Below are 25,564 nucleotides of genomic sequence, written 5' to 3' on the forward strand. Positions count from 1 at the left end.
AGGGATCATTCATAGATTTTAAAAGGACACATTAGGTGTTTGTCCATCACCCAGTTCTTACTATACCTAAAAAAGATTCCTCAACATAACGCTGCCACATGTGGATAAACATATGTGATTTCCTAACGCACACAATAGGGGAGAGCCACCACCATACATGTCTTGTATGGCATTGCTGTCATCTGTGAAATAGTGGTGGTTGTGACTCCACTCAGGTGGCAAGAAAGAACCAACATGGCCCATAGTCACAGGGGTCTGTTAACAGTAACAGTTACTGTTCTGTGACCTGCCAGGAGGGGTGAGATGCATTTTGGTATTAAAACAAGTGTACCTGCATGGCACCCAGACGGTTTGCATGATTTGCATATATGGCATAACTACTCAGCTGTGTTGCTGCTTCCTTCAAGTTGACATTCTGCAGAGCTATCCGTATGGTAACTGCAGGTACTGTGGCTACAGGAGCTGATTGCAACTACATATGTTGTGTGGCCCAGTATAGTAAATACTCCCCATGTAGATTGCTGTTTTGCAAGTGATGCTAAGCGCCTACAAGAACTCTGATTAGTGATGTCCCTGTGAAACCTGCAAAACATTGTAACACTGAAAATGCATAAACCCATTTTGTTTGTGAGCATATGTTTGGACAAGTGAAAACTCACTGATATTGCCTCGATATATTTATAGGTGGCACTGTAATATTAGCACGCAACAGACTGGAGGATGTTTGTAGCATGTGATCTGCATAATATGGTTTTGAAGAAGTCGACATACATGGCATGACTATATTCAGAATATGCACTAATGCAGACACACACACACACACACACACACACACACACACACACACACACACACACACACACACATCACACACACACGACTGACATGCAAAGCGCAGCATCAGCAGTATAGTCTGGCAACACTGACATGGAACAGGAGCAGGAGTCATCCACAACAACTGGCAGCCTCACAAGCAAGCAGTGATGGACCCAACATGCTGTCGTTTTTAATTTCATCAAGTCTTTTGAGTTTCTAATATCATGACGGGAATGGACCCCATTCCTAAGTCAAAGTACGATTAAAGTTCATGAAATTAGTATTGTTTCACTCTTTGATGTTAGCCAAAAGTGCTCTTTGCAGCACCCACAATGTGCCCAGTAATGACTCCTCCTGCAATTCATACGGTGTTACATGGATTGGTAACCTATCTAAATACGATTGTAAATTCTTTTTTATAAGATCGGTTGCTCCTATTACTATTGGAACTGTCTGAGTATTGCCTGTATTTCTCTTCGAATATCTTTGACACTGCCTTCTCTATATTAATTAAACTGGCTTTATCCTTTGCATAATTATTGCACCATATCAAATCTCTCTTTCTTCCCATGTCCATATTTCATTTTTATATTTTTTAAATATCTCTAGGTTTTGTTGTTTATATTTTCTCACTTCCTCAGAGGCTTTTTTTTTTCCAAAGAGATCAAAGTTTCTTGATCTATATACTGTTTTGCAAAAGTCTGTTGTATTATTGAACACAAATTTTTATTTGAAGCTTGTGACAGTTTTTCCTGCAGAAGTATTTTTCTTGCCTCTGATTTCTGTCTCAATTGTTTTGTATGTCTTGTGTCTGGAAATTCTGGGTATTTTACATAATAGTAACAATACATAATTTCTTTCTTATCCTCAATAGTCCACTCTGTCGTCTTTATGGCTGTTCTTTGGCCAATCCATGTTTGTCGTTTTTATGGGCTGCTGTATCCTTCTACAACAAGGGGCCATCTTCCCCCTGAACCTGGCCCCATTGTAGGAATGTTTCCCTATTTTGAGGATTCTACACTGTCATTTTTTCCAGTCCTGGTACGAGTGCGCCTACCAGGATTGGGCACTTTTTTATCCTGGGTCTTGTGCACCCAGCTATCTTTTTTTATTTTTGATATACTTCTGTCCATGATATATGCTATATAAATACAGTTTCTGTATCAGTGTCACCTTGGTGGGATTTTGTGAAAAACAGGGTCCACTTCACGAAGGTACTCACCAAGACTTGAGGATGAATTCAGTTTCAGCACTACTACTCTCCTTTGCTTGCTGACTTTTCATGTCTCCATCAGGACCCCAGGACAAGTTCTGCCCTACTTTCTCCAAGTCTTTTGGGTTTCTAATATGATGACTGGAATGGACCCCATTCCTAAGTCAATGTACTATTAAAGTTCATGAAATTAGTATTGTTTCACTCTTTTACATTAGCCAAAAGTGCTCTTCAGAGCACCCACAGTGTGCCCAGTAATGATGCCTCCTGCAATTCGTATGGTGTTACATGAATTGGTAACATATCTAAATACAATTGTAAATTCTTTTTTATAAGACCAGTTGCTCCTACTACTACTGGAACTGTCTGGGTATCTTTCTTCCACATGGCTTATGTTTCTGCCTGCTGATCCAGGTATTTTATGACTTTGTGTCTCTCTCTACGCAAGACACTGTAGTCACTGGGTGTGGTGATTTCAATGACAGTGCTACTTTTGTCTTCTTTTCTTGGACCACTATATCCAGTTTTCTAGCATCTATCGAACTGTTGGTATTGGGTGATCCCATGTGATATAAACTTCATCATTTTCTATGATTCTTTGTGGCTCATGTTTCCAGTGTTTTTCAGCCACTTCGATACCATAATATTTGCACAATCTCTAGTGTAACAGTCTCGCCACATTATTCTGCCTATCAGTATATAGTCCCTCTGACATTGGTGCATCGCAACCAGCAACAAGGTGTGTGACCGCTTCCAATTCAGTTTTACAAAACCTACATACATATGTCTGTTTCTCCCACATGTTCAATGGACTTTGTAAACCAGCGTGTACGTAGCACACTATCTTGGGCTTCCAATATTAACCTTTCATTTCTTGATGTGAATTCACCTCTCCTTAATCATTCCTGCATTTGTTCTTGATCAACATGAGGTTCTTCCAGACGTTTTGTATACTTGCAACTATATTTGCTTTTTCCACATTTCTTGCCTTCTCATCTGGTTTTATCTACTTCTGGTATAATTTCCATTCCTGCTTGAAGTCGATATGCTTCTGCTAAATTAAGCAGAGATGTCATCTCAGATTTATTCTCCTCATGTTTCAATACTTTCACTACATTTGGATCATGTGAGGACAACAGATATGTGTGGAATCCCACGATTGTAGAGCTATACATGTAATCAATTTCAAGGAGGCCCATCCCTCCTTCAGAGCGAGGAATATATAATCTTGGTGTACACTGATTTTTATAAAACCTTGGGTAAGCATGAAGCATCCTTGTTGTGTTAATATCCAATCTAGCCAACACTTTTTGGGGCCCATCAATCACTCCAAAACTATAAGTTAGGACAGGAAGAGCAAATTGATTTATAGCTTGGATCTTGTTCCTAGGTGTCAGTGCTCTTTTCAGGATTAAAGTAAGTCTTCTAAAGTACTCCTTCCTGAGCTTTATTCACATTTGTTCATTGTTTATTGCTGATCCTTCATCAATTGCCAAGTATTTATAACACCCCCTCTTGCTCAAGTTCTTTTATATCACATTCTTGTCCCAAACTGATGTTTTCCTGGTGCTGCAGTTTTCCTTTTTTAAAGGTTTCTTTTGAACATTTATCAAGATCAACTGACATTCCAATATCATTTGAAAAAGTTTTGACAACCTGCAGCTGTGCTTTCATTTCCTCATCTGATGAGCTATATGATTTTAAATAGTCAACAAAAAGAAGATGAGAAGTCATTAGACTATGTTGTTTTCTAGAAGCCTAATTATAGCCATGACCTAACCTGTTAAGTAAACAGCTTAATGGATTAATGGCAAGGCAGAATAGCAATGGTGACAGAGTCACCCTGGAATATCCCCCTTTGAATTTTTATCCCTGGGATAATAATCTGTCCTTTATAATGGCTTAATTGCAAAGTGGTCTGCCACTGTTTCATGGTTACTGTAATGTAATCAATCAGTGTAGGATGTACTTTGTACATTTTTAAAAACTCTCTTATCCATGAATGTGGGAGACGATCAAATGCTTTTTTATAGTCAATCCATGCCATACATAGATTCTTCCCCTTTTTACAGTTCTCCACTATGACTTTAACAACAAATGATCCTTTGTTCTATATAACATTCTTTTATTGCCCTTTTGTTCTACTGCCATAATTGAGTTTTCTTCTAAATTACTATAAACTGTCGGCATCAATCCCCATGTATAGTTTATACGTCGTCGGAAGACAAGTTATTGGTCTATAGTTTTTAGAGTAGCTTGCAGCTTCACTCTTAAGTAAGCGCATTGTTTTCCTGTTGTAAACCAGTGCAGTGTCTCTTCGGGGTGTGCATATAAATAGTTCTTGCTCATGGCTAGATCCTCTGCAGTGTATGTGAAGTGATGTCTAGTCAGAACTGTAAGCCCTGATTTGCACATTGTGACAGTGCAATGTCACACAGAGTGAACATGATGCATGCAGTGCTATTGTGATAGTGCAATGTCGCACAGAGTGAACATGATGCATGCAGTGTTAGTAACATCATGCTGGTGATTGCATGGCTGGGTTACACAAGACATATCCACATACAACATACAAGTTATACAATGATGCTGTTAGCACAAACTGGATTGGGGCAAGTCAAAGGAGGTAGACACTGGAATCTTTAGGTGATGAAATATTAGGTGTCAGGATAATCTCATTTTGCAGCATTTTGGGATTCCACTGTGTGACATGGGTGCAGACCACTGGCCAGTTGCAGTAGAACTTGGAGCCTTCTGGGGCAGAAATGGTGTGTGAGTGATGGAACAATAATCTGGATGGAGAGCAGTGGTGAGGTGTCCCACTAATGGAAGATGAGTGTTGTCTCCCAGGACAAGGATTGCAGAATACCATATACTTAATGTTGCAGGAAATCTGTCCTTGTGATGCCCCCCCCCCCCCCACCAATAGTACTGTGTTCCTTGTGATGCCACTCCCCCACATCCCCTGACTTTGACAATAATTCCGGTCTGAGTAGTAATGGCACTGACAACCTCTGCTACGAAGATGAAATGACAACACTGAATGCCATTTCAGATTTCGTAATATGTATCCTTAATGAGCCTGTGGACTCCTCATCTTGATGGAGCTTCTGGTAGAGCTGTGTCTTCACAAATAGTGCATAATCATCATCTGCATGTTGGACTGGTAACAGTTGACTGTGCCTGAGTAGAAGTCCAGCCTGTCATGTGATTGATCCTGTATGCCACCTGCAAGTTTGAGGCTGTGACATGTGATAGCTTCAGACACTCCTGCAAGGCTCTGCTACAATGGGTGTGTGTACATCAGGTGTGGTGCACTTATTTGCTACTGCAGCCACATGGGGACCATCACTCTTACTCACACCCATCGGTACCCCTCACCCACTAGGAATAGTGAGTGCTCAGACTGTGTAGCCTCACAAGCTCATCTATGAGTGAGGCCCATTTCATCCTATATAGTAAGGGGATTTTACTTGGGATGGAGACGGTGTGTGCAACTGTGTCATGTGACTGAGACTCGTTTAAGTGCCTTATCGTGGGTACCACCTTCAGTCTTTTGTTATATGTAAGCCTTTACAGCTGGTTCTGGAATAGAGGCGCATAACAAAAGAGACACTGGAGTGAGCATAAGCACATGTTTTACATCTGCGGGCCCTGTGTCATGCACATTAAGTGTGTCTGTGCAAGAAGTAGCATACCATCCCAACCTCTTTTGTTGCCATCCTGACGTGACTGGGTATCTGATGTTCCAAAGACAAAACATTAGCAACTTTGCCTGCCTATTGTCTCTGACTTGTACTGCCTTTGTAAATTCATCTGTTCTAAGTGTTTCTAACCAGGTGTATCATCCACTCCGATATGTGAGGTTGGTCCGTTCTGATCCCTGTGTCTGTTCTTCAGGGTTGATTCCAGTACCATTGTCCATCTGCTGGAATACCCTAACGTCTCTAGCCATGTTTGCCTGCTTATCTAGCTGCCTGTCATGGTTGACTATCTCAGCTGCTGTGGAATGTGCGTTCACCTTGGCTTTGCATCGCATATCATTGACATATTTATGGAATTGCTGTGGTGTGTGATTTCACCGACACATTTCATTGATATGATAAACCAATGTTTGCCATATATGGTCCCTTAAAAGCCAGTCGGCACCCTCTGTTCACATCAGTTGCTGCCCATGGTTTCTGAATGCCTATAGCAGGACATCATCTTCAGCAGGCCTGAAATTGACAAGCCTCCACCATCTATGTCATCCTCCAAACATTCAGGCACCTGTAAGTACAGGAGTCATAGGTGTACACTGTACACTGCTGGAACTGTGGTACAGTTGGTCGGGACAACTATGGAAGTGTGCCATACTATACATGGAAGGACAAATGTGGGAGCACCCACTGGGTCACACATTGCAGGGTCCAACATCTTTTTTAGGACCTGTAAGTATGTGTACTAGAAGGTAGTCTTTCCTGTTCCCAGGAGTGGGGTTGGAGGCGTATACGAGTGCTGTATCCAATGCTATTGGCCAGCATATATTATATGCGGGGCATGCACTTTCCATTTACTGTTACTTCAAGTCAAGTTTGCCACCATTGATGTGCAGTGATTGTGGGTTTGTAAAGGTTAATTTGTTGCTATATAATTCTGCCAAACTAAAATCTAAGCCAATGCACAGAAGGTTAATTACAAATTATATGGACGCAAAACAGTCACTGTGTAAAACTAATTGGGGTGAGGTGTTCAGTGGAAAAACTGCAGATGGAATGTGGAAAGTTTTGAAAGAGAAACTGAGTGTAAAAATAAAAAATGTTTAACATCAGGATCTAGGCATACAACATCAGGGGATATTTCCATAAGAACAAGATATCTGATTAAGGTGAGAGACAAAAAAAATAATAGAAGTGGAAGAGAGGTCAAACTACAACTTTGAAAAGTGAAATAAACAAGCTGGACAAATGAATTAAGCATAGTGTGAGATAAGATCAAGAAAAATTTGAAGAAAATTTATATAACGATATTGAGTATAATAGGAAACCTTTTTATAGATACATAAGATGTGAAAGGGGTAAAGACACATTGATAAACTGTGTGTAGATTCTAAAATTTATTCAGACACAGCAGATTATAGATATATTTACAAAATCTTATGGATAACTCTTTGGCTCCACAAAAGGGCTGATAAATTTTCCTAGTGACATCTAGGTAGCCACAGATATTGGAATAAAGTTAAATTACACTGAAAAAGAACTGCACAAACTGGATCCAAACAAAGCAAAAGGAGGAGACAGAATTAGTAATAACGACCTGAGAACACTTCAAGATCTTACAGTGCTATTACATCTATTATTTACTAGGCCATATAAATATGGGAAGATCCCCCACGATTGGACACATGCACTTATTAAATCTGTCTGTAAGGGAAAGGGGAGTAGGGCAAAGACAGAGTCAAACAGACCCTTAAGTCATTCATAGTCCTGCTTTCATATTGTAGAAAAATAATGGAGGAGGTAATATTGGATAAGTTATTGTCAGAATGAATAGGGTGGGACTTGAAACCATTTATCAGCATGCATTTGTTGAAAATAGATCTGTTACCACCTGTAACGTGATGTTCTATAACAGTATAATAACAGCTATGAATTAAAAAGTGTGCTGTGATGTGATTTATATAGATTTAACTTCAGCATTTGACAGGGTCATACACAAAACCACTGATAAATGTACTCTTGATAGGTTGGATAGCTTCATGGCATACAAATAGGACATGACAAGTATCATACAGCAACTGGACAGGTGAAATTTTTGACTATAGTGAGGGTGTTGTCGCACAGGGCTCTGTCCTCGGCCCTTACTTGTTTAGATTGTGTCTTTCAGACCTGACTTTTTTAATCTCAGGTGTTCTAGAGTCTATATGCAGATGACCAGAAATTGAGTAAACTGATTACATGTGTTACAGATAAGGCGTGACTGCAAAAGAACTTGACTAAATTGACCATTTGGGCACAGGAGAGTAATATGGTGATAAACACATCAAAAACTAAGCATGTGAGATTTGGGAGACATAAATTGAAAGGCGAGTATATTTTATACAGTACTCAGTGACTGAAACTGTAGATTCATTCAGGGACCTGGGTATATGGGTAGATCCAGCTTTGAATTTTTCTACTCATATCAACCAATTGGTTAATGATCATTATAGAAGTATAGATTGTATAAAAAGATTTATAAAGTCTAAGAAATCAGAAATGATAGCCATTGTTTGTCAGTTACATGACCCAAACTTGAGTATAGAATAACCTTATAAGAAAACAAGCATGAGTAAACGAGAAATAGTACATCAGAAATATACCAAGGGCAGCCATTGGTGTGAAAATGGAAGTTTTTATGAAACACTAACATATCAGAACTTGTTCAATGTCTCTCATAGATATTTCAGAGGAGAACTTATTTAGGTTGTTTAGAGACAACTACCTCTGAAAAAGCTGGCGTTATCAAAAAGTACTAGAGAATCATCAGATGACCCATGTAGAAGATTCTAACGGAATGAGAAGTGTACTAATTGGTTCTCTGAGAGAGCAGCTGATGCATGGAACAGACTACCAAATTATATTAAAGCAAGTACTAGTTTAGATATTTTTAAGAACAGCCTGGGGAGCTATTGTGGGAACAAGTGTTTTGGTGTATTGGCAGGCTAGAAAGGCATTAAAGCTTGTGCTTGAAATATTTGTATGTTTGTATAAGAAGCAGCAGGCATGAGGCAGTGGCGGCTCGTGGCATCGGGCTGCCGGACTGCAGCCCCCTCAGCTAGACAGCTGAGTAGTTTATTTTGTTTTTTTTTTTATGTAAAAAAAAAAAATTAAATCTGTTTTTATACTTTAAATTCCGAGTCCGCGATTCGAAATTACTCGCATGCGCATTGTGCGCTTCAAGCGCAACAGGGTTTTTTTTTTTTTTTAATTCTTGCTGCAATGTTTTCATTGCAGCCTGGAGGAGCAAAGAAGGCATCATTGTGATGCCCAGAACACCCCAGAAGTCTATGCGGTTGAGACACAAAACGCATAGATATGAAAGGGGCTCGGACTGCGACGTCCGCAGGCAAGTCATGACGTGCTTGCTGGGCAAATGCTGCTGATTGGTTATCGCTCTCTTCCCGGGCTTTATGTCCTGGGAAAAGAGCGAGAATCAGTCAGTCGGTTTTCGGCGTTGGACCTGGATTTAGGATGAAAAATATACATAAAGCTGATAGTTATAAATTGTTCTAACAATTGCGATAACGGAAGATTTACGAGGCTAATATTCAGAAATGTAAAAGCAATTAGTAGTTATTAAGCCTTAGTATAATTTCTTGTATCGGAAACAGGTTATTAAAGAAATGAATGTTGGAAAGTGCCTGATGCAGAGCTCACAGAGGTAATAGTATTATTTTTTATTGCTTTACTGTTTAATTTTGGAGTAGCAGTTTTCCCTTTATGCATAATTACCGTGAATTTCATGCCAACTGTTATTTCATTGCTGCAACCCTTATACCATATCTACTCCTGAAATGCTTTCTGTACCAAACTTACTACAGCTGTTTTAGTTTTAAGATGGAGTTATTTCCAAAGGTATTTGAGGAAACCATTGCACCATCTGCTTTATTTAATACTTGCACATTCAATTTCCTTTCTAACCACACCTTTAAATTGATATGTGCCAGACTGTAGCAGAGTAGAGGAACCCCCCCCCCCCCAAGAACCTGTTGTCTCTGCTTTGGAAGCCCTCAGTCAGAAATTGATATTTTATTTGTATGTCTGATTAACTTAGATTTCTTAAACTTTTTAGGTATTCCTTTACCTCATATAACTCATTATAGTGCTGCCCAATAAAAAGTAATGGCTGTCTTGTGGTTTATAGCTTCATGCTTGTCTCCTTTCTGTGTTACTGAAGAGATAAATAAATAAGGAAACAATCATTAGTTTTCACAGCTTTTTATTCACATTGCTTCAGTATGCTGTCTTTATCTATAATAAATGGATATTAAATATATTTAGGTTTTTTAAGATGCTAATTTAAATTTAAGAAGTAAAACCAAATGCTTCAACTTTAGAATCACATCCTACCTGTGGTGAAATACAAATAGAAGTATTCTTTGGGTATTCATTTTTATCTACAGAAAGATATATTTACTTTATGTTAACCAACTGGACAAAATTTTACTTTTATGCATGCCATAACCACAATAGCCAAGTTCTGGGTATGTGCCTAGTGGGGAATAACCAGCACTCCATGTACTGCAAGGGCATTTGTTTGTCACATACCTTACTGAGCACCTGAAGTATTGATTAAGTCCTAATAAATATGTTCACTGACACAGATTATTAGCTAACTGATGATCTATACATCTGCAACATATTGATTTTTGCACTGTTTACTACAGACATTTGAGTTCCAAGCTCTCAAAAATCCACTGTCTCAAAACAAGAGACTTGAGTGTCTTGTAGCTCACGTAGACTGCAGCTTGTGCTAGAACTTGAATATGAGTTTGGGCAAACAGATGCTACACCTTGCTTGAACACATTGTTTTAGTTTGAGTGAGGTAAGAGTGGCAACCATGGGGAGGGAGCAGAAGTAGGGATTTGAGGGTTAGGGAATGGGAAGGGAGTTTTAGGTTTAGGAAGAGGGAAAGGACTTTTAGGGTTAGGGAGAGATCAAGGAATTTAGGTAGTTTTGTACTAAGAGGTTGACAGCTATGGTGAGAACTGAATTCACTAAATGATAGCCATTTAAGTTTCAGTCTTCCTCTTTTACAAAACAGCTGATTTGGTGTAGTGGTATGTTGCTCTGTTTTGCACAGGGAGCTTGGCAGTAAAATGTATGGTTCTAGCAACTTTCCAAGATTATACAAGCAATGTTTGTGTCCCTGGTTTTTGGACTTTTGACCCCCCCCCCCCCAATACATTTTGGCTTTTTCCAGTTTTCTTGTGCTGCAAAGTTGAGTATTGAGTAGATTTAAAAGGAGCTGAGAGCTGCAGGGGAACAGAAGTTTAGTGCTGCTTAAGTGAAGTTGGTTTGCCTTGTTAATAGCACAACAAGTTGTGTACTTGTCTGATGCAGAAGGCTGTGGGTTCTACTCCCACAAGGGGTGGATGCTGCTGTACTGATAATGTTCTCCTCTGGTGAAGATACTAACTATGAGTTCATTATCAGTTTGCCATCCATTTCCTCTTGCAATATTACTAGCTTATTATTTTTTTAATGTAATATAGGCAATTTATTCCTGAGGGGCAACAGGCACTTTATTTTTCGATGAAACCATGAAATATAAAGGTGTTTGCTAGCAGCAACCTCTTCATTAGTTACAGATTTCCTTAATGTGGAATTATTTAGATGACATTTACTTCAGAGATGGTGCATATTTACTGATAATGGACTGTAGAATTGTATATATTTACTGATAATGGACTGTAGAATTGTGCATATTTACTGATAATGGTGGCCTGTAGAATTGTGCATATTTACTGATGATGGTGGACTGCGGAAGTCTGAGTAGACTTTTATGATAAATGTTCTGAACTGGGCAGTTTTGTCATTATGGGTGCATGCATTTTGTTTCATTGTTTACTGGAAAAATGTTCAAAACAAATTTAAAACGCCCTCTAACAACTGTAATATATTGTACAAGGAATAGAATTTAGTACAATGAGGAAGGTGTATCAAAGAGCACATGTATGTTTCATATGCAAGGGGCCTATGATTTGAAAACAGCTCAAAATTAATCTTTATCTGCCACTGGCAAAATGTATTTTCTTTGAATGTGGGTTTCAATGCTGTTTCAATGAATGTGAGTTTCAAGAGCAGAGAAGTTTTTATGCTAAGTTTTCATTGTGAGACTGCATTGCTTTGTTTAGATGACTTAGTGCTTGTGCTGTAAAATACAAAATAAAACTTTCAAATGAAGTCCAACTCCTCATACAAGTAAAGCAGTATGCACATTAGTGTTTATGGTAAATGGAGTGAAATAGCCAAGTAATGGTTCATAGGAATGGCTGCAGGGGCTCCATTCAACCGTGATTTTGTCAGGGGGGAAGGGCAGCAAACTCAGACAGGCCCAGCTGAACTATACCTCCCAACTGTCCAGATTTTCAAAGAATGAATAGATTTTTGCTTCTTATTTTTGGTTTGTTCTTCATAAAATGTGTAGTTTTCTGGCAAATCATTTAGAAATTAAGTCACTAAATAATGATACACTGAGTTTCAGACTTCATAACCTTCAGAAAAATGCATGCTAAAGTAAGAACTGTTATTCTATCAACTGTCTCAATTTATACAAGAGCAATTTTTAGTTCTGTTTATATGTTCCCCCAGTATATTTGGCCTTGTTCAGATTTACTGCATTAACAGGTTGAGAGGTACATGCAAATAAATTGCTTCATAGAATTAGGCATAGCCAACCTCTCAACTGTCTCCGATTTTGGCTTAAAATGTTGCTCTTCCCCCTAATAATCCCTCCGCAAAATAGCAATTTTGGAAGAAAACATGGAGGGTTTACAATTAAGAAATAACTGTAATAATCAAAGTTATAGATTACTTGAAATGCATGTAGATTCTTTTATTTTGTCAGCTGCTCAAGTTAGCAGTACTAATATTAAAGTGTCCCTTCTTTGACAGGTTCCCAGCTGTATTGTGTGGCTATTTTATATTTTTGCATCACATTTGGTCCATTTTTCATAAAATTGTGTTTTTTGGCAAGACTGAAGTTAGAAAATAATGGCAGACATTTGAGTTTCAGATTTTATACCCTTCAGAAAAGTCATACTAATGCAAGACCTATTCTATTATCTTTCTAAGTTTATTAGAGCAATATTTAAAAATTGTCCTTATTTGTGGGCATTTGTCCCACTTCTGTGTATGGCTTTGTCCAGATTTCTTGCTCTGAGGTTGAGAGGTATGACACGTGTCAGGGCCATCACAGTCAGCCAGAGACATTTCAAATTGTGACATACTTGTTGCACCCCACTCCACCATGTACTGACTCTGGATGTGTCCAATCAAGGCAAGGAGTAGTTATGCAGTGTAAATGTACAGTGGCTTTTCATCTGTCCTTGATTTTGAAGAAAGATCTGGTTTCTGTCATATTTTTGTACTGTTGATTTATGCTTATTATTCAAAGTGCCTGTTGCTCTGTGTTTAAGTAGCAATGCTTTAATGACCATAATGTAAGCTTGTCTGAGATCATAAGATGCAAGTAAGCTTTAATAAGCATACTGTTAAAGAATTGCCAACATTGAACGCCTTTCTGTTGTTGCCATGCAGAGAATACTTGACTAGATAATGTATAAGCCTTGGGTATTAAAGGACAGGATTCCATTATTTTAAAAAGCTCATTACACTTGTTGGAGACTTCCAGTCATCTCTACAGACTTTACCCGTAAACTGACTTTACCCATAAACTAAACAGAATGCCAATCATGTGTGGTCCATAACCTGTACAGTAATCCTTTAAGCAATCTATCTTGAGCTTGTTTCTTGTTTGCTTTTCATTTTTTACTTACATGTTTTCCCCATGAAACAAGTAGATAGTTGTCAGGCAGCAGGTCTTTTTTTGGATAAGAAACATTTTTACAAGTGGGGGCATCACAGAGATGTCTACTTTCAGCATGTTACTTGGCACTTTAATAAAGCTGAATATAAATTATAATTAGAACTGCAGTGCGAAGAGAAGTGGTTTGAGTTGAGTGATTCTGGTTTTTCTTATACTTGATTTTGACTGGCATTCCAGTAATGTATTTAAAAAGTAATTTATTTTTTCATGCCTCACAACCTTTTGTTTCCATCTAGATATTAAGTAAGCTGTCATGCAGCCAATGCATTGAAATATTTTTATTCTTCTACACTTATTTTTGTCTTGATTGGACTCTCATAATGATGGTTTGCCACCCAGGGCAGTGTATTTAATTAAAGTTAGTTTTTGTGATTTTGAGCATAGCTCCTCCCCTTTCTGGTTGGCCACACCCCTTCCCTTGACCCCACCCATTCAGCTGGCTCCTGCAGCCCCCCTTTGATTTGAAGTCACCAGCCGCCACTGGCATGAGGGACAGTTTGGCTTGATATAATGGGCTAGTACAAACTATGTAGACCTGTCACACACAAGTGCACATATTCATATTGCTAGACTTACGTAAACTGAATTCCTGTACGAAGGTGCAAGAGCTGCTATGTTATAAGGATTTACAGAAAGGGAACATTATAAGTGTTGCAGTGAACCACTCTGTTCACTGTTTGAATTGCCAGTTTTGCTCCTATATAACAACTGAAAGCTTATTTAGACATCCAGTTACTGCTGGAGAGTATCATTTTGAGTGTTTTGTTCAGGTAGTTCTGTGACTATTTTGTATTTAGCAACATGTTGTAAATGTGCTACATTTTACATAGGAAAAAGTACTAAGTTAAAAGCATGTATCTTTGCACATCTATCAAACATTATAAGAGACGTTTCCACCAAAGCATTATTTAAACATGTTTCTGCTAATGGAAGAACTCACTGTTTTAAGTTTAGAGAGATACAGAAAGTATAAATTCTCACCAAGAGGGTTGATATCATCACATTAACTGAATGTGCAGAATGCAGGTGGATTTCTGTATTACAAGCCGATCGGGTACCAGGTTTAAATGCAACTGTTATCATTAAACCAGTACTTAAAATGAAATCTAGTAAGATGTATATAATATGCAACATAAAATAATCAAGTCATATTTTAAATTTAGGGCTGCATAAAGATAAAAGGATTATAATATGAATTTGTTATATTTAACTGAGTGATTAATTGTTATGCAGATGGTGTATTTGAGTCTGTTTCTTCTGTTATGTTTACATTGAGGAAGAGCTGTTTGCTTGAAAGCTTTGTGTGCATTAAATTTTATTCTCTGTGACCTCTCAAGTGGTTATGTTTCTCCTGGTGTTTTTTGTATTTATATAAAGAGAGAAGGCCTCTCTCTAAAAAGTACTGCATTGCTTTGTCCCTGTGCTGCATGCTCCTATAAGGTGTTCTCTTGTGTGTCCATCTCCTGACTGCCTTCCCCTTTCTCTCACTTTACTATAGACAACCTTTTGTCTCTCTTATGACTGTAACAGGTGTCCATGCATGCGGACATAATGACACTGCAGTTGCAAATACTCTACCTGTACAACCTCATGCATTGGTTTGTACTGTGCTGACCAGGAGTCTCTGACACATTCAGCATAACCTGCCTGTATCCCCCTCTCTCATTTTTACAAGATTCATTGGTCTTTTAAGTAATGTTTTGACTCGTGTGAGTTTCACTCAAGTGATGTGCAGTTACTGTGCATGCATGCATGCAGTTCTGGGTGCGTTTTTTATTGCATCGAGTGTTCTGTTTGCATAGATGATGTGCTGCTCACCTCCGTAGATCAAAGTGCAGCTACGTGTACATAATGCGCTGCATGTTTCATTGTGCTTATGTAAGTAGCTCGTGCACTGTCACATCATGTCTCCAAGCTACACCTCTATGAATACCTTCCAAAAAAACTTCAAACTGTCAGCATGTGTGTATTGCATCTTTTAGTTTTCGTACAGGTTCTTGGTTGATCTATAGTATTTTGCCCAAAATGTTTGGTGTGTTTGTGTAATGCCCCTATCTCTTCAAGTAAAAGTATCATTTGCTAAATAAAATGGATTTTGCACACTATAAGGCTCGTTTTAGGATTGAGACACTTCTTAGCAAACAAACAATGTGACATTGACAAATTTCTCGCTTAAAACAACAGTAACAATTCATGGCTAATCATGTTAAGATGTATTTGTTTGGTGCAATTGTGAACAGTTTGCTTATTTATGGCTATTAAACCTGTGGCATTTATTATGTTTTTATATCAATTTGCAGAGCAATAACCCTGGACAATCAGCTCGTAGTGCTTTCAACAGCTGGAGAAGATGTTGGTCGCTATTCCGTGCAGGCAGTAAACGAGAAAAATGGGGAAAACAAGACCAGTCCATCTGTCTACTTGAACGTAACAGGTATCTTCAGCGGCGTTGTGTTTCCGTTGTAATGTGAAGATAGCGCAGCTGTTCTGTGGGCGGGCAGTTGGAGAGGATACGGAGAGAAGGATAATTATATTCATTGTTTATCTTGATGTGATATGTGCATTGTATTTTTATTTATTTATTTTATTATACAAGTGGCAACCTAGTATGCACCTTGGAAGAACAAGCTTGCTGTCATGTACGCACCAAGTCTGACTTGCTTTCTGTTATTTTCTGGCAATACTTCCTGCCGTACTAAACTACCTATATATGTGCAGTTTCCTATTAATTACTGAGGCATCTAGCATTAAGATGCTTATTATTTTTCTTTTCATGTGATGTTTTCTGCTGATTTTTTAGCCGTCTTAGGATGCGGATCTAGTCTGCAGAATTAGGAAAACGAGTGCTGCCTTTGCCATATATGTTTTAAGTGCTGTTTGCCACTACTGCCTGTAGAAAGCACTATTAACAGGGATTAACAATTGTTGCACATGTTTTTCATGATGTTCTTCATTCCACATTGCTGCAGTCCTAACTATTGGGTAGTCCGCTGTCCAGTCGGCCCGAATACCAAAGTATATGGCTGACGTCGGTCAGGGCGCATTAGACTGACGTCAGTACGTCAGGGTACTAATGCGCATGACCGACGTCATATCCTCAGTCTTTTTTGCCGCATGGTCCGATGCAGAAGCAATTTTGCGAGTGCAGGTTGGCGTTCTGAAAATTTCTGAAGTCAGAGTTTCAGACCGAATCAAAGTTGGCTAAGTACCCGTTGGGAATATTTTGGTTTTTTCTTGCCTCAGTATTTAACCGGATGTCAGAAAAAGTGAATAACTGTATTTCTTGTGGGAAACAGATACCTCATAGGGATTACCATACTTTGTGTATACCTTGTTTAGGGCCTGAGCACGACGTTGTTGGATGCCGCTCTTGTGCTAGATTTAACAAACGCACTATTAAGAGAAGGTTAGACTGTGCCAGGTTAGTGTTTGGGAAGCGTTGTAATTATAAAATGCCGTCGGATGCTCCGACGCCGGCTTTGGCTAAAAAACGCAAGGACAAAGCAGCAAAGCCTAGAGTGGAAGAACCGACAGTCCCAGACGTCGGTTCTTTAGAGGGCTCAGTGGAGCCGGAGGTTTTGCCAGGTGTTTCTTTGGAGTCTCAGGGAGAGACTTTACTGTAACAGGATGTATCCTCTCAGGAAGTAGGCCAGGCTGAGGGGGCTTCTCAGGTGACTGTTCTTCCCTCTCTTCCTAAGGTGGTTAGAGCCTCCCCTTCTGTTTCCAAGGCTTCTTTGAGGGCAGGCCAAGTTTTGCTTCAGTGGGGGTTTCTCCTAGTGCTTCAGGGTCTTTGCCTAAGAAACATATGCTTAAAATGGCAGAGGATTTGATTACTATGATAAGGGGTTCTATGCCCCCTCCTGATAAGAGGCCTAGGGTGGAACCTGAGTTTGAGAGTTTTGAGCAATGCTCAGAGGCTTCTGAGTCTTCGGCTGAAGACTTGCAGGAGTACCCTCCTTATTCTGATTCTGATGTGGATGATTCTACTCCTTCAGCTTCTCCTCCTGAGGATTTTTCATTTTCAGAGACTCTGCATTCCATGAGGGAGCATTTTAAATGGGAAGGTCAAGATTTCTCTGATTCCGGGAATTCTTGTTTTTACCCCAGCATAGGCCTTTAGCTATACCTCCTGTTTTGAATGTGGTGGAAGATGTTTTTGCAGAGGCTTCCCTGAATCCTGATTCTTTGCCTCTTGCCCCAGTTAAACCGGATAGGTATTATAGGGTGCCTGAAGCTCATAAGTATCTTTTTAAGAGTCCTAGGGCAGACCCGGAAACTGTCTCTCAGGGGCCTAAAGGTGTGAAGGCCTCAGTTGTAAAAAATCCTGTCCCTCCTGATAAAGAGGCAAGGGCTTTGGATAGATGGGGAAAGAAAGTGTATACTTCTTCCACTTTAGCCATGAGGGCGTTGAATTGTCAGTTTCACATGTTAAAATATCAGAATTATCTTCTTTCACAGTTGAAATCTAAGGTGGATGCTCTGGCGGAAGGTATTGAGTGTAAAGAGTTGCAGGATTTAGTTCATGTGTCTGAACAGGTGGGTAAACATTCCTTGCAATGTGGTTTTGATGCTGTGCAGGCCTCCTCCAGGGTGGCTGCCACTGGTTCTGTTCTTCGTAGGCACGCCTGGTTGAGAGATCAGAATTTAGCTGAGCATGTTAAGACAAGGATTTTGGATGCTCCTTTGCAGTCTGATGTGTTGTTTGGTTCGCCTGTGGAAGCAGTTTTGAAGAAAATGGAGGACAAGGCTAAGTCTATGCAAACTGTTAAAGATTTTTTGCAGGTGCAGCCTCCAAAGTTTAGTAGAAATTGGCCTGCTAAGGGTTGGACTTATCCTGCTTATGATTCCCAGTCTAGGGGTAGGTCTAGACGTGGTAGGAGCAGAGCTCAGGGTTCTTTTAGGCCTAGGACAGGGAGTTCCCCTGCTCAGACTTCTGGTGAGGGCAGGGGTCAGTCCTTTCGTAAGCAGACCCAATGACCTGCCTTTTCAGCTGCCAGTTCATTCTCGCCTGGCAGCACCGTTGGGAGGAAGGCTGTCTCTTTTCAAAGAAAATTGGGATTTAATTACCCAAGACAGATGGGTTCTGGATATCATTCACCACGGTTACAGGTTTTATTTCCATACCTTGCCTCCTTTCAAAGGCATGCCAGACATTCCTCCTCTACAAAGACAAGAGGCGCACAAGCAAATTTCTCTGTTACTCCAGATAGGAGCCATTCAGCCAGTTCCTGTGCCAGAAAGGGGCCTAGGATTTTATTCTCGCCTGTTCCTAGTACCGAAGAAGGGGAACACGTGGAGACCAATTTTGGATTTATCTATCCTCAACACTTATCTGGACATTCCCAAGTTCAAAATGTTGACGTTACAACAGCTTTTACCTCTACTGGGCAAAGATCACTGGATGGTAACTTTAGATCTCAAGGAAGCTTACCTTCATGTGCCTATAAGACTAAGTTGCAGAAAGTATCTGCGTTTTCGAGCTGGAAGTTCTCATTATCAGTTCTCTGCATTGCCCTTTGGCTTATCTACTGCGCCCAGAGTATTCACAAAGGTTCTGGCTCCAGTGATAGCTTACTTCAGGCTAAAAGGGATTCAAATCTACCCTTACTTGGACGATTGCCTGATTCTGGCTCAAGAAAAGGAAGACCTTCTACAGCATTTGGAATATGTCATAGCAGTGCTAAGATGCCTAGGGTATTCTGTGAACGAAATAAAGTCCAGTCTAGTACCCTCTCAAGACATGTGCTTTCTGGGTGTGAGACTGAATACAGCAGCCCAGATGGCCTTTTAACCCCGGACAAACAAAAGAATCTTTCCAGTTACTTCCATCAACTATCTCTTCAGTCCGGGCTGACTGCAAGGACAGTCCTTCAAGCCTTAGGGTTCATGGCATCTTGTATTCTGGTGCTTCCCAATGCCAAACTGCATATGAGGAAGCTACAATGGTATCTCAAAAATGTATGGACACAGCACTGCCAGGATTTGGACACTGTCATTCAAATAATACCTTGCATTCAAAAGGAATTTTTGTGGTGGGCTCAGGAATGTCACCTAAACAAGGGACTCTCTGTGACCCGGCCAGAGGCGAGTCAGATTCTAACGACAGATGCCTCAGACATTGCTTGGGGAGCTCATCTAAATGGAAAGTGGATACAAGACAAGTGGCCTGCCAGACTACAGCATCTACATATCAACATGAAAGAGATGTTAGCAGTCCAGTTTGCATTAATGACTTTCAAGGAGTTGCTTCTTCCAGGGCAGGTGTTGATTCTAACAGACAACACAACTGTCATGTGGTACATCAACAAACAAGGGGGAACACATTCTTACCCATTGTGCAGGCAAGCAATGATTTTATGGGAGACTGCGCTCAGCTTGCAACTAACTCTTCAGGCAAGGTTTCTGCCGGGAGCACAGAACTCCTTAGCAGATGTGTTAAGCAGACAAATCATGGATCCCCACGAGTGGAAACTGGATCTTCATGTATTTCAAAAATTGACAGTGTCATGGGGAACTCCAGACATAGATCTGTTCGCTTCTCCACTAAACCACCAGTTGCCAAAGTTTTGCACAAATAGGTTTCATCACACAGCTTGGAAAGTGGATGCTCTTTCTTTCAGTTGGAAAAATCTTCATGTGTATGCGTTTCCACCTCTGCCTCTTCTTCCAAAGGTGCTTCTAAAGGTCAGACAAGACAAGCCAAGGATGATTTTAATAGCTCCAGATAGGCCTCGGCAGCACTGGTACCCATTACTGAGGAGTCTGGTAAAGAAGCCTCCATGGCCTTTACCCTTGATTCCACACCTGTTGTCTCAGAGAGACGGTCACCTGCTCAATGTCAAGCTTCACTCTCTTCATCTAACAGCCTGGCATATTCTGTTTTGAAAGGCAGCAGGTCTCAACTTCCTCAACAAGTTTTAAATGTGATTATGGAAGCCAGGAGACCTAGTACAAGGAAAGTGTACGCAGAAAAATGGAAGAGATTTTTATGTTGGAGTGCAGCAAACAATTTGGAGATTTCTGAGCCAAATTTGAGTGTGGCTCTTCAATATCTTACTGAGTTATTGGACAAAGGTTTGTCTTTCTCTTCCATTAAGATTCATGCTGCAGCAATTTCAGCTCACTATGATTGTGACCCACCATTGTTTTCGCATCCTTTGTTCAAGCAATTTCTTAGAGGGGCTAAGAATATTAGACCCCCACGTAGAGCTCCTACTCCTGCTTGGGATCTCAATTTTGTGTTGGAGAAACTTACTCTACAACCTTTTGAGCCTGCGGCTACTGCTGAATTGAAATACTTGTCATGGAAGACTGCTTTTTTGTTGGCCATTACTTCTGCAAGAAGGGTTTCTGAGTTGCAGGCCCTTATGGCAGTGGAGCCTTTTTTGATTTTTCATAAGGATAGGGTATCTTTACGTACTAATCCTTCCTTTATGCCTAAGGTGGTTTCTAGTGTGGCTTTAAACCAAACTATTCATTTGCCTACTTTTTATGCAGATCCCCAAAATAAAGGGGAAAAGATTTTGCACACTTTAGATGTACACAGGCAATTGCGTTATTATTTGAGCAGGACTAAAGATTTTAGGCAGTCTCAGCAGTTGTTTATTTCTTTTGCTTTGAGTTCTCAGGGCAAGCCTGTGTCAAAACAAACTATTTCTAGATGGATTGGGTGTTGCATTACATTTTGTTATTCCCATCATGGCAAGGAAATTCCAGCTGGGATTAGGCCTCATTCCACTAGGGCTACTGCCACTTCAACAGCATTTCTAAGGGGGGTGGCAAATAAGGATATTTTGGAGGCAGCTACTTGGAGTTCAGTGCATACTTTCTCTAAGCATTATCACCTTCCTCTCTACTCTAAGTCTAGGGCTGGTTTTGCCACAGCTATTTTGCAAGGCATGTTGTCAGTTCCTGCTTCCTTATGATTTGCCAGCCTCCCTTACCTCTGCTTTGGGATTCTACCCAATAGTTAGGACTGCAGCAATGTGGAATGAAGAACATAGTACAGTTTTGTACCTACCATAAATGTAGATGTTCGAGGATCCACATTGCTGCAGTCCAATTTACCTCCCTCCTTCCCCTCTGTGTTTAGGGGTGGTTGTGTAGGTGAGGTTATATTCTGCTAATTTTGTATATTTTGTATATATATATTTTGGTGCAGGTATGTTGGGAGTGTTTGGTTTTTGGCCTTATCTTTTCAGGGTCTTCTGACATCTGGGGCAAGAAAAGACTGAGGATATGACGTCGGTCATGCGCATTAGTACCCTGACGTACTGACGTCAGTCTAATGCGCCCTGACCGACGTCAGCCATATACTTTGGTATTCGGGCCGACTGGACAGCGGACTACCCAATAGTTAGGACTGCAGCAATGTGGATCCTCGAACATCTACATTTATGGTAGGTACAAAACTGTACTTTTACATATGTAGTAGTAGTGTTAGCTTTGTAAAGCATTTAAGGAGCCACTGAGCTTCTCAAATGGAAATTACCCTAACTTATATTCTTCTAATCTGCCCCTGTTTGTGAAGTACCTGACTTAATGCACCCCTCTGAGAATTCCTTCTGCTATTATAGAACAACTGGCAGGCTCCAAACATACTGTTTCCAAGAGGGGTCGAATGGTGCATGTCACAAAGCCTAGTCTTTCCTACTAAAGGGAACTGCCTCTGAGATATTCTGTTCTTGCTTTTCTTAGTGAAATTGGATAACTCGTACCCATCTTATTTATTTTTATGTATGACTGATATCAACACTTTTCTTAATCTTGTTAACATTGCTTTGAAGACACTGCCCCCTTAGCAAGTTTTGGGCATAAGTTTTGCAGAAAATACGCCACTGAGCTATGGGTACTTTTAAAGAAAAGCAAATGGGAGAGGAATGCAGGATTGCACATCTATTTTTTTAATCTTCCAATTTGACTTCCACACCACAGGACCACTTCAGTTTAGATTCACATGTAGGTAGGTAATGGATCTCTTACAAGTCTTCATAGCCAGCTTATTCTTTTCTATTTACCTCCCCTGCCATGCTCTTATCTGCTTGTTCTGTGTTCTAGCTAATGTTGTTTTTGGCTTTGCAGATCAGAGGAAGGCATATTTTTTATTACTTTTGAGCCTACAGCTCTCCATGTACTAGATAGTAGAATTGCTGGTTCCTTACTTCCGTTTCTTGAGATCTCCAGTCAACACATCTTAGACCCACTTTTATACTTTGGTTGGTATTATTTATATAAACTAGGCAAACAGTTTAGTCGTGATTGTTTCGCTGTATTGAAACAGCGTGCATTCTAAAACTCCCCACCCCAAACTGATTGTTTTTATTCCCTGAACATGTAAATTGGAAGGAGCACAGCAGCTGATTCTGAAGCACCTTTAGTAATCGACAGAGACCCACCAGCTGGCAAGTGTTTGCAATTTTGCCTGTCACTTTGAGATACCTGTACAAAGGTTTCTTTGATGAAATTGCCTAATAACTTGACAGCATGGTGTTAATTTGCATTATATTTCTGAACATGCATATCTTTTTTTTTTTTTTCATTTTAATTTCGATTCACCATACTTCAGGGAGAGTATCCCACAGAGTGTTTATAGTAATAAAGTTAAGGATTTTTTTGTTTTAGAAAATGTATACACACAGCAGGATTGCATTTCCTAATCAAATCTGGTCTCACTAGGGAGCTAAGACTCTCTAACTTTTTTCATGTCGGTACAGAACAGCGACAATATGAGATAGTGAATGTAGAATCACAGTGTTATCAGGCTTTTAACAAATGTGTACCTCTTTGCATGTGGCAACAGGCAGAAAAAGAACTGGAGGGCATGTCTATCTAATAAGTTTGGACTGTGTTTGAGGACTGACCAATCTTTTGCTAGTATAAAATATGGCTATGCATTTTGCTGTTTTTTTTTTTAATCATATTTTATAATATTAATTTTGTACAGATGGCCATTAAAGCACATAAAGTTTACTTTGTATTTTCAGTGTGTATGTTTATGATCTATTAGTTCTGCCTTTGATCATTTCCATTGTTTTGGCCTTCCTGTAGTCTGTTTTCATGTTATGCAACAATGCAGAGAAAGGTCTATGTTTAGCATATGGTGGCAGATGTGATTAAAGCTAGACATAATAAAATGGTCAAATATAGTGCAAGGAGCTGCTTGCACTGGTTTCTGTTCTAAAATTTATCAGCAGTTCTTTAATGTCACAGAAATGCATAAAGCACATTGCAAAGTGGAACTTGCATGTTGTGTGAGTGAAACAAAGTATTAGCACTTTGAATGAAAGTGACTTCATGCTGGCATGTGATAACATTGACAGTCGGTAAAATGCCAGCAGACACAGAGGTGAGTAGGCAGAAAAAGCAGTGTATGTAAGATTGTTTTGAAAGTGGGAGGAGGGGGCTGGGAATAGAATTGTACTCCTTTCTGTGCCATTTATTTGGAGTAGCTGGTACTGAGATTGGAGTAACAGCAGCGTGAAAGTGTATGCCGTAAATGGTATTTTACCAACTTGTGGGTCTGATACTCTGAATAAATAAAGAGATCTTGCAGCAATATGGTATTTTTTGCCCTTTGAGAACGGTTTCTTTTCTTTCCTTCCCTCCTTAACCCCACTGCAGTGGTTATTGTGTCATTGACTTCATATTTGCAACACAATACTATGAATTCTTGCTGTGGCAGAAATGTTGATTTTCTGGAGCAATAGTGGATTTTCTGAGGTGACCTGTTTTTGGTCAACCCGCCAGAGGATTTTTATATCAACCAGCAATCTAGAGCTTCCTATCTCAAACCATAGTGTTTGCTAGTATGTCCAATGCTTTTCAAACTTTATAGGAGATAATAGATTTATGACAACGTATGTGTTAACTTCTGTGAGCAAAAAAAAAAAAGTCAGCCAGCTTACTAGATTAGTAGTTTAAGTGCTTATGGAGAAAGGTTAACGCATTACTTATGAGTAATACTACAAAATCATACTCCCTAAATTCCAAAACAGTGTTGTAAATGAAATTCTTTAAGATGGCTGTCTCTAGTTTTAATTATAGCATCCAAAATGGTTCTGTAGAATAAAACTTTATTAAGAAATTCTCTTGCAGATTAGTTCATTGACTTGTATAGAATTTCACTAAAGCACATTGTGCTAAAAACTATAATGCATATCTTGTAAAGTATAACCCGCATTTTAATATAGAACTGCTGACACTGTAAATCATATGTTGTAATATTGACGTGGCAGTGTTTCTCATTAATACCTGTCCATACTTTCTTCACAGGGAAAAAGTGCCAGAAGGTGTAGAGAAGAGGTGAGATGGAACACAGTAAAAAGAGACTCTTTGTACGAGTTAAATAAGGGTTTAAATAATAAATTGTACATAAAAAAAGCTTATCGGGTCAGTATTTTCCTTAATTCTAAGCATACTTTGCCATTCTTCAGTGGTGAAGGCTGATTAAGCCAGTAATAGAAAAAGTCTGATTTTTAAATTTGAAATCCATTGCTATCTTGTATGAAGAAACAACTTGTTTGGAAGATAATTGCTCCTGTTTCAAATGTAAGAAAAGAGTAAACGTTTCAATATCTAACTAAAAATGACTAAAGAAAGCTTTTAAAGATTTCCCGATAATGCTAACTGTAGTAGTAAAGCCTTTCGAGAGCAGATAAAGCTCACAAATTTCAGTTGCTGACAAAGTTCTAGAACAAAAGAGCAGCTATGAAAAAGGTCTCAAAAGAGAGCAGTTGGATGTTGACAACAATGACCTCCCCCTTTTCCATTAAAATGTTAGGATTGCTCAGTATTGACGTGGCAATATTTAATGTCAGAGAACAGTCTTTAGATATGAAGAGGCGCTTACTTTGTATTAATAGCACATATTTTCTCCATATTTTACAAAACGTTGGAGACGAGGCGTATTTACTAGTGTTAAGATAAAGAAAACTAAAACATTTTGAGGATCTTGAAATCCAAAA

General features: G+C 39.5%; 1 protein-coding gene across 1 annotated transcript in view; it reads left to right on the plus strand.

Annotated features, from left to right (window-relative positions):
* SDK1 (sidekick cell adhesion molecule 1) overlaps nt 1–25,564 on the plus strand; it is a 2,805,673-nt gene that overhangs the window by 562,780 nt on the left and 2,217,329 nt on the right. The window contains exon 4 of the mRNA XM_044089098.1: nt 15,902–16,035. Coding sequence (XP_043945033.1) covers nt 15,902–16,035 — 134 coding nt within the window. The remainder of the gene's footprint in view (nt 1–15,901; nt 16,036–25,564) is intronic.

This window comes from Protopterus annectens, chromosome 12.part0 (genome assembly GCF_019279795.1).
Source record: "Protopterus annectens isolate FY-2018-M chromosome 12.part0, PAN1.0, whole genome shotgun sequence".
NCBI classification, from domain to species: Eukaryota; Metazoa; Chordata; order Ceratodontiformes; family Protopteridae; genus Protopterus; species Protopterus annectens.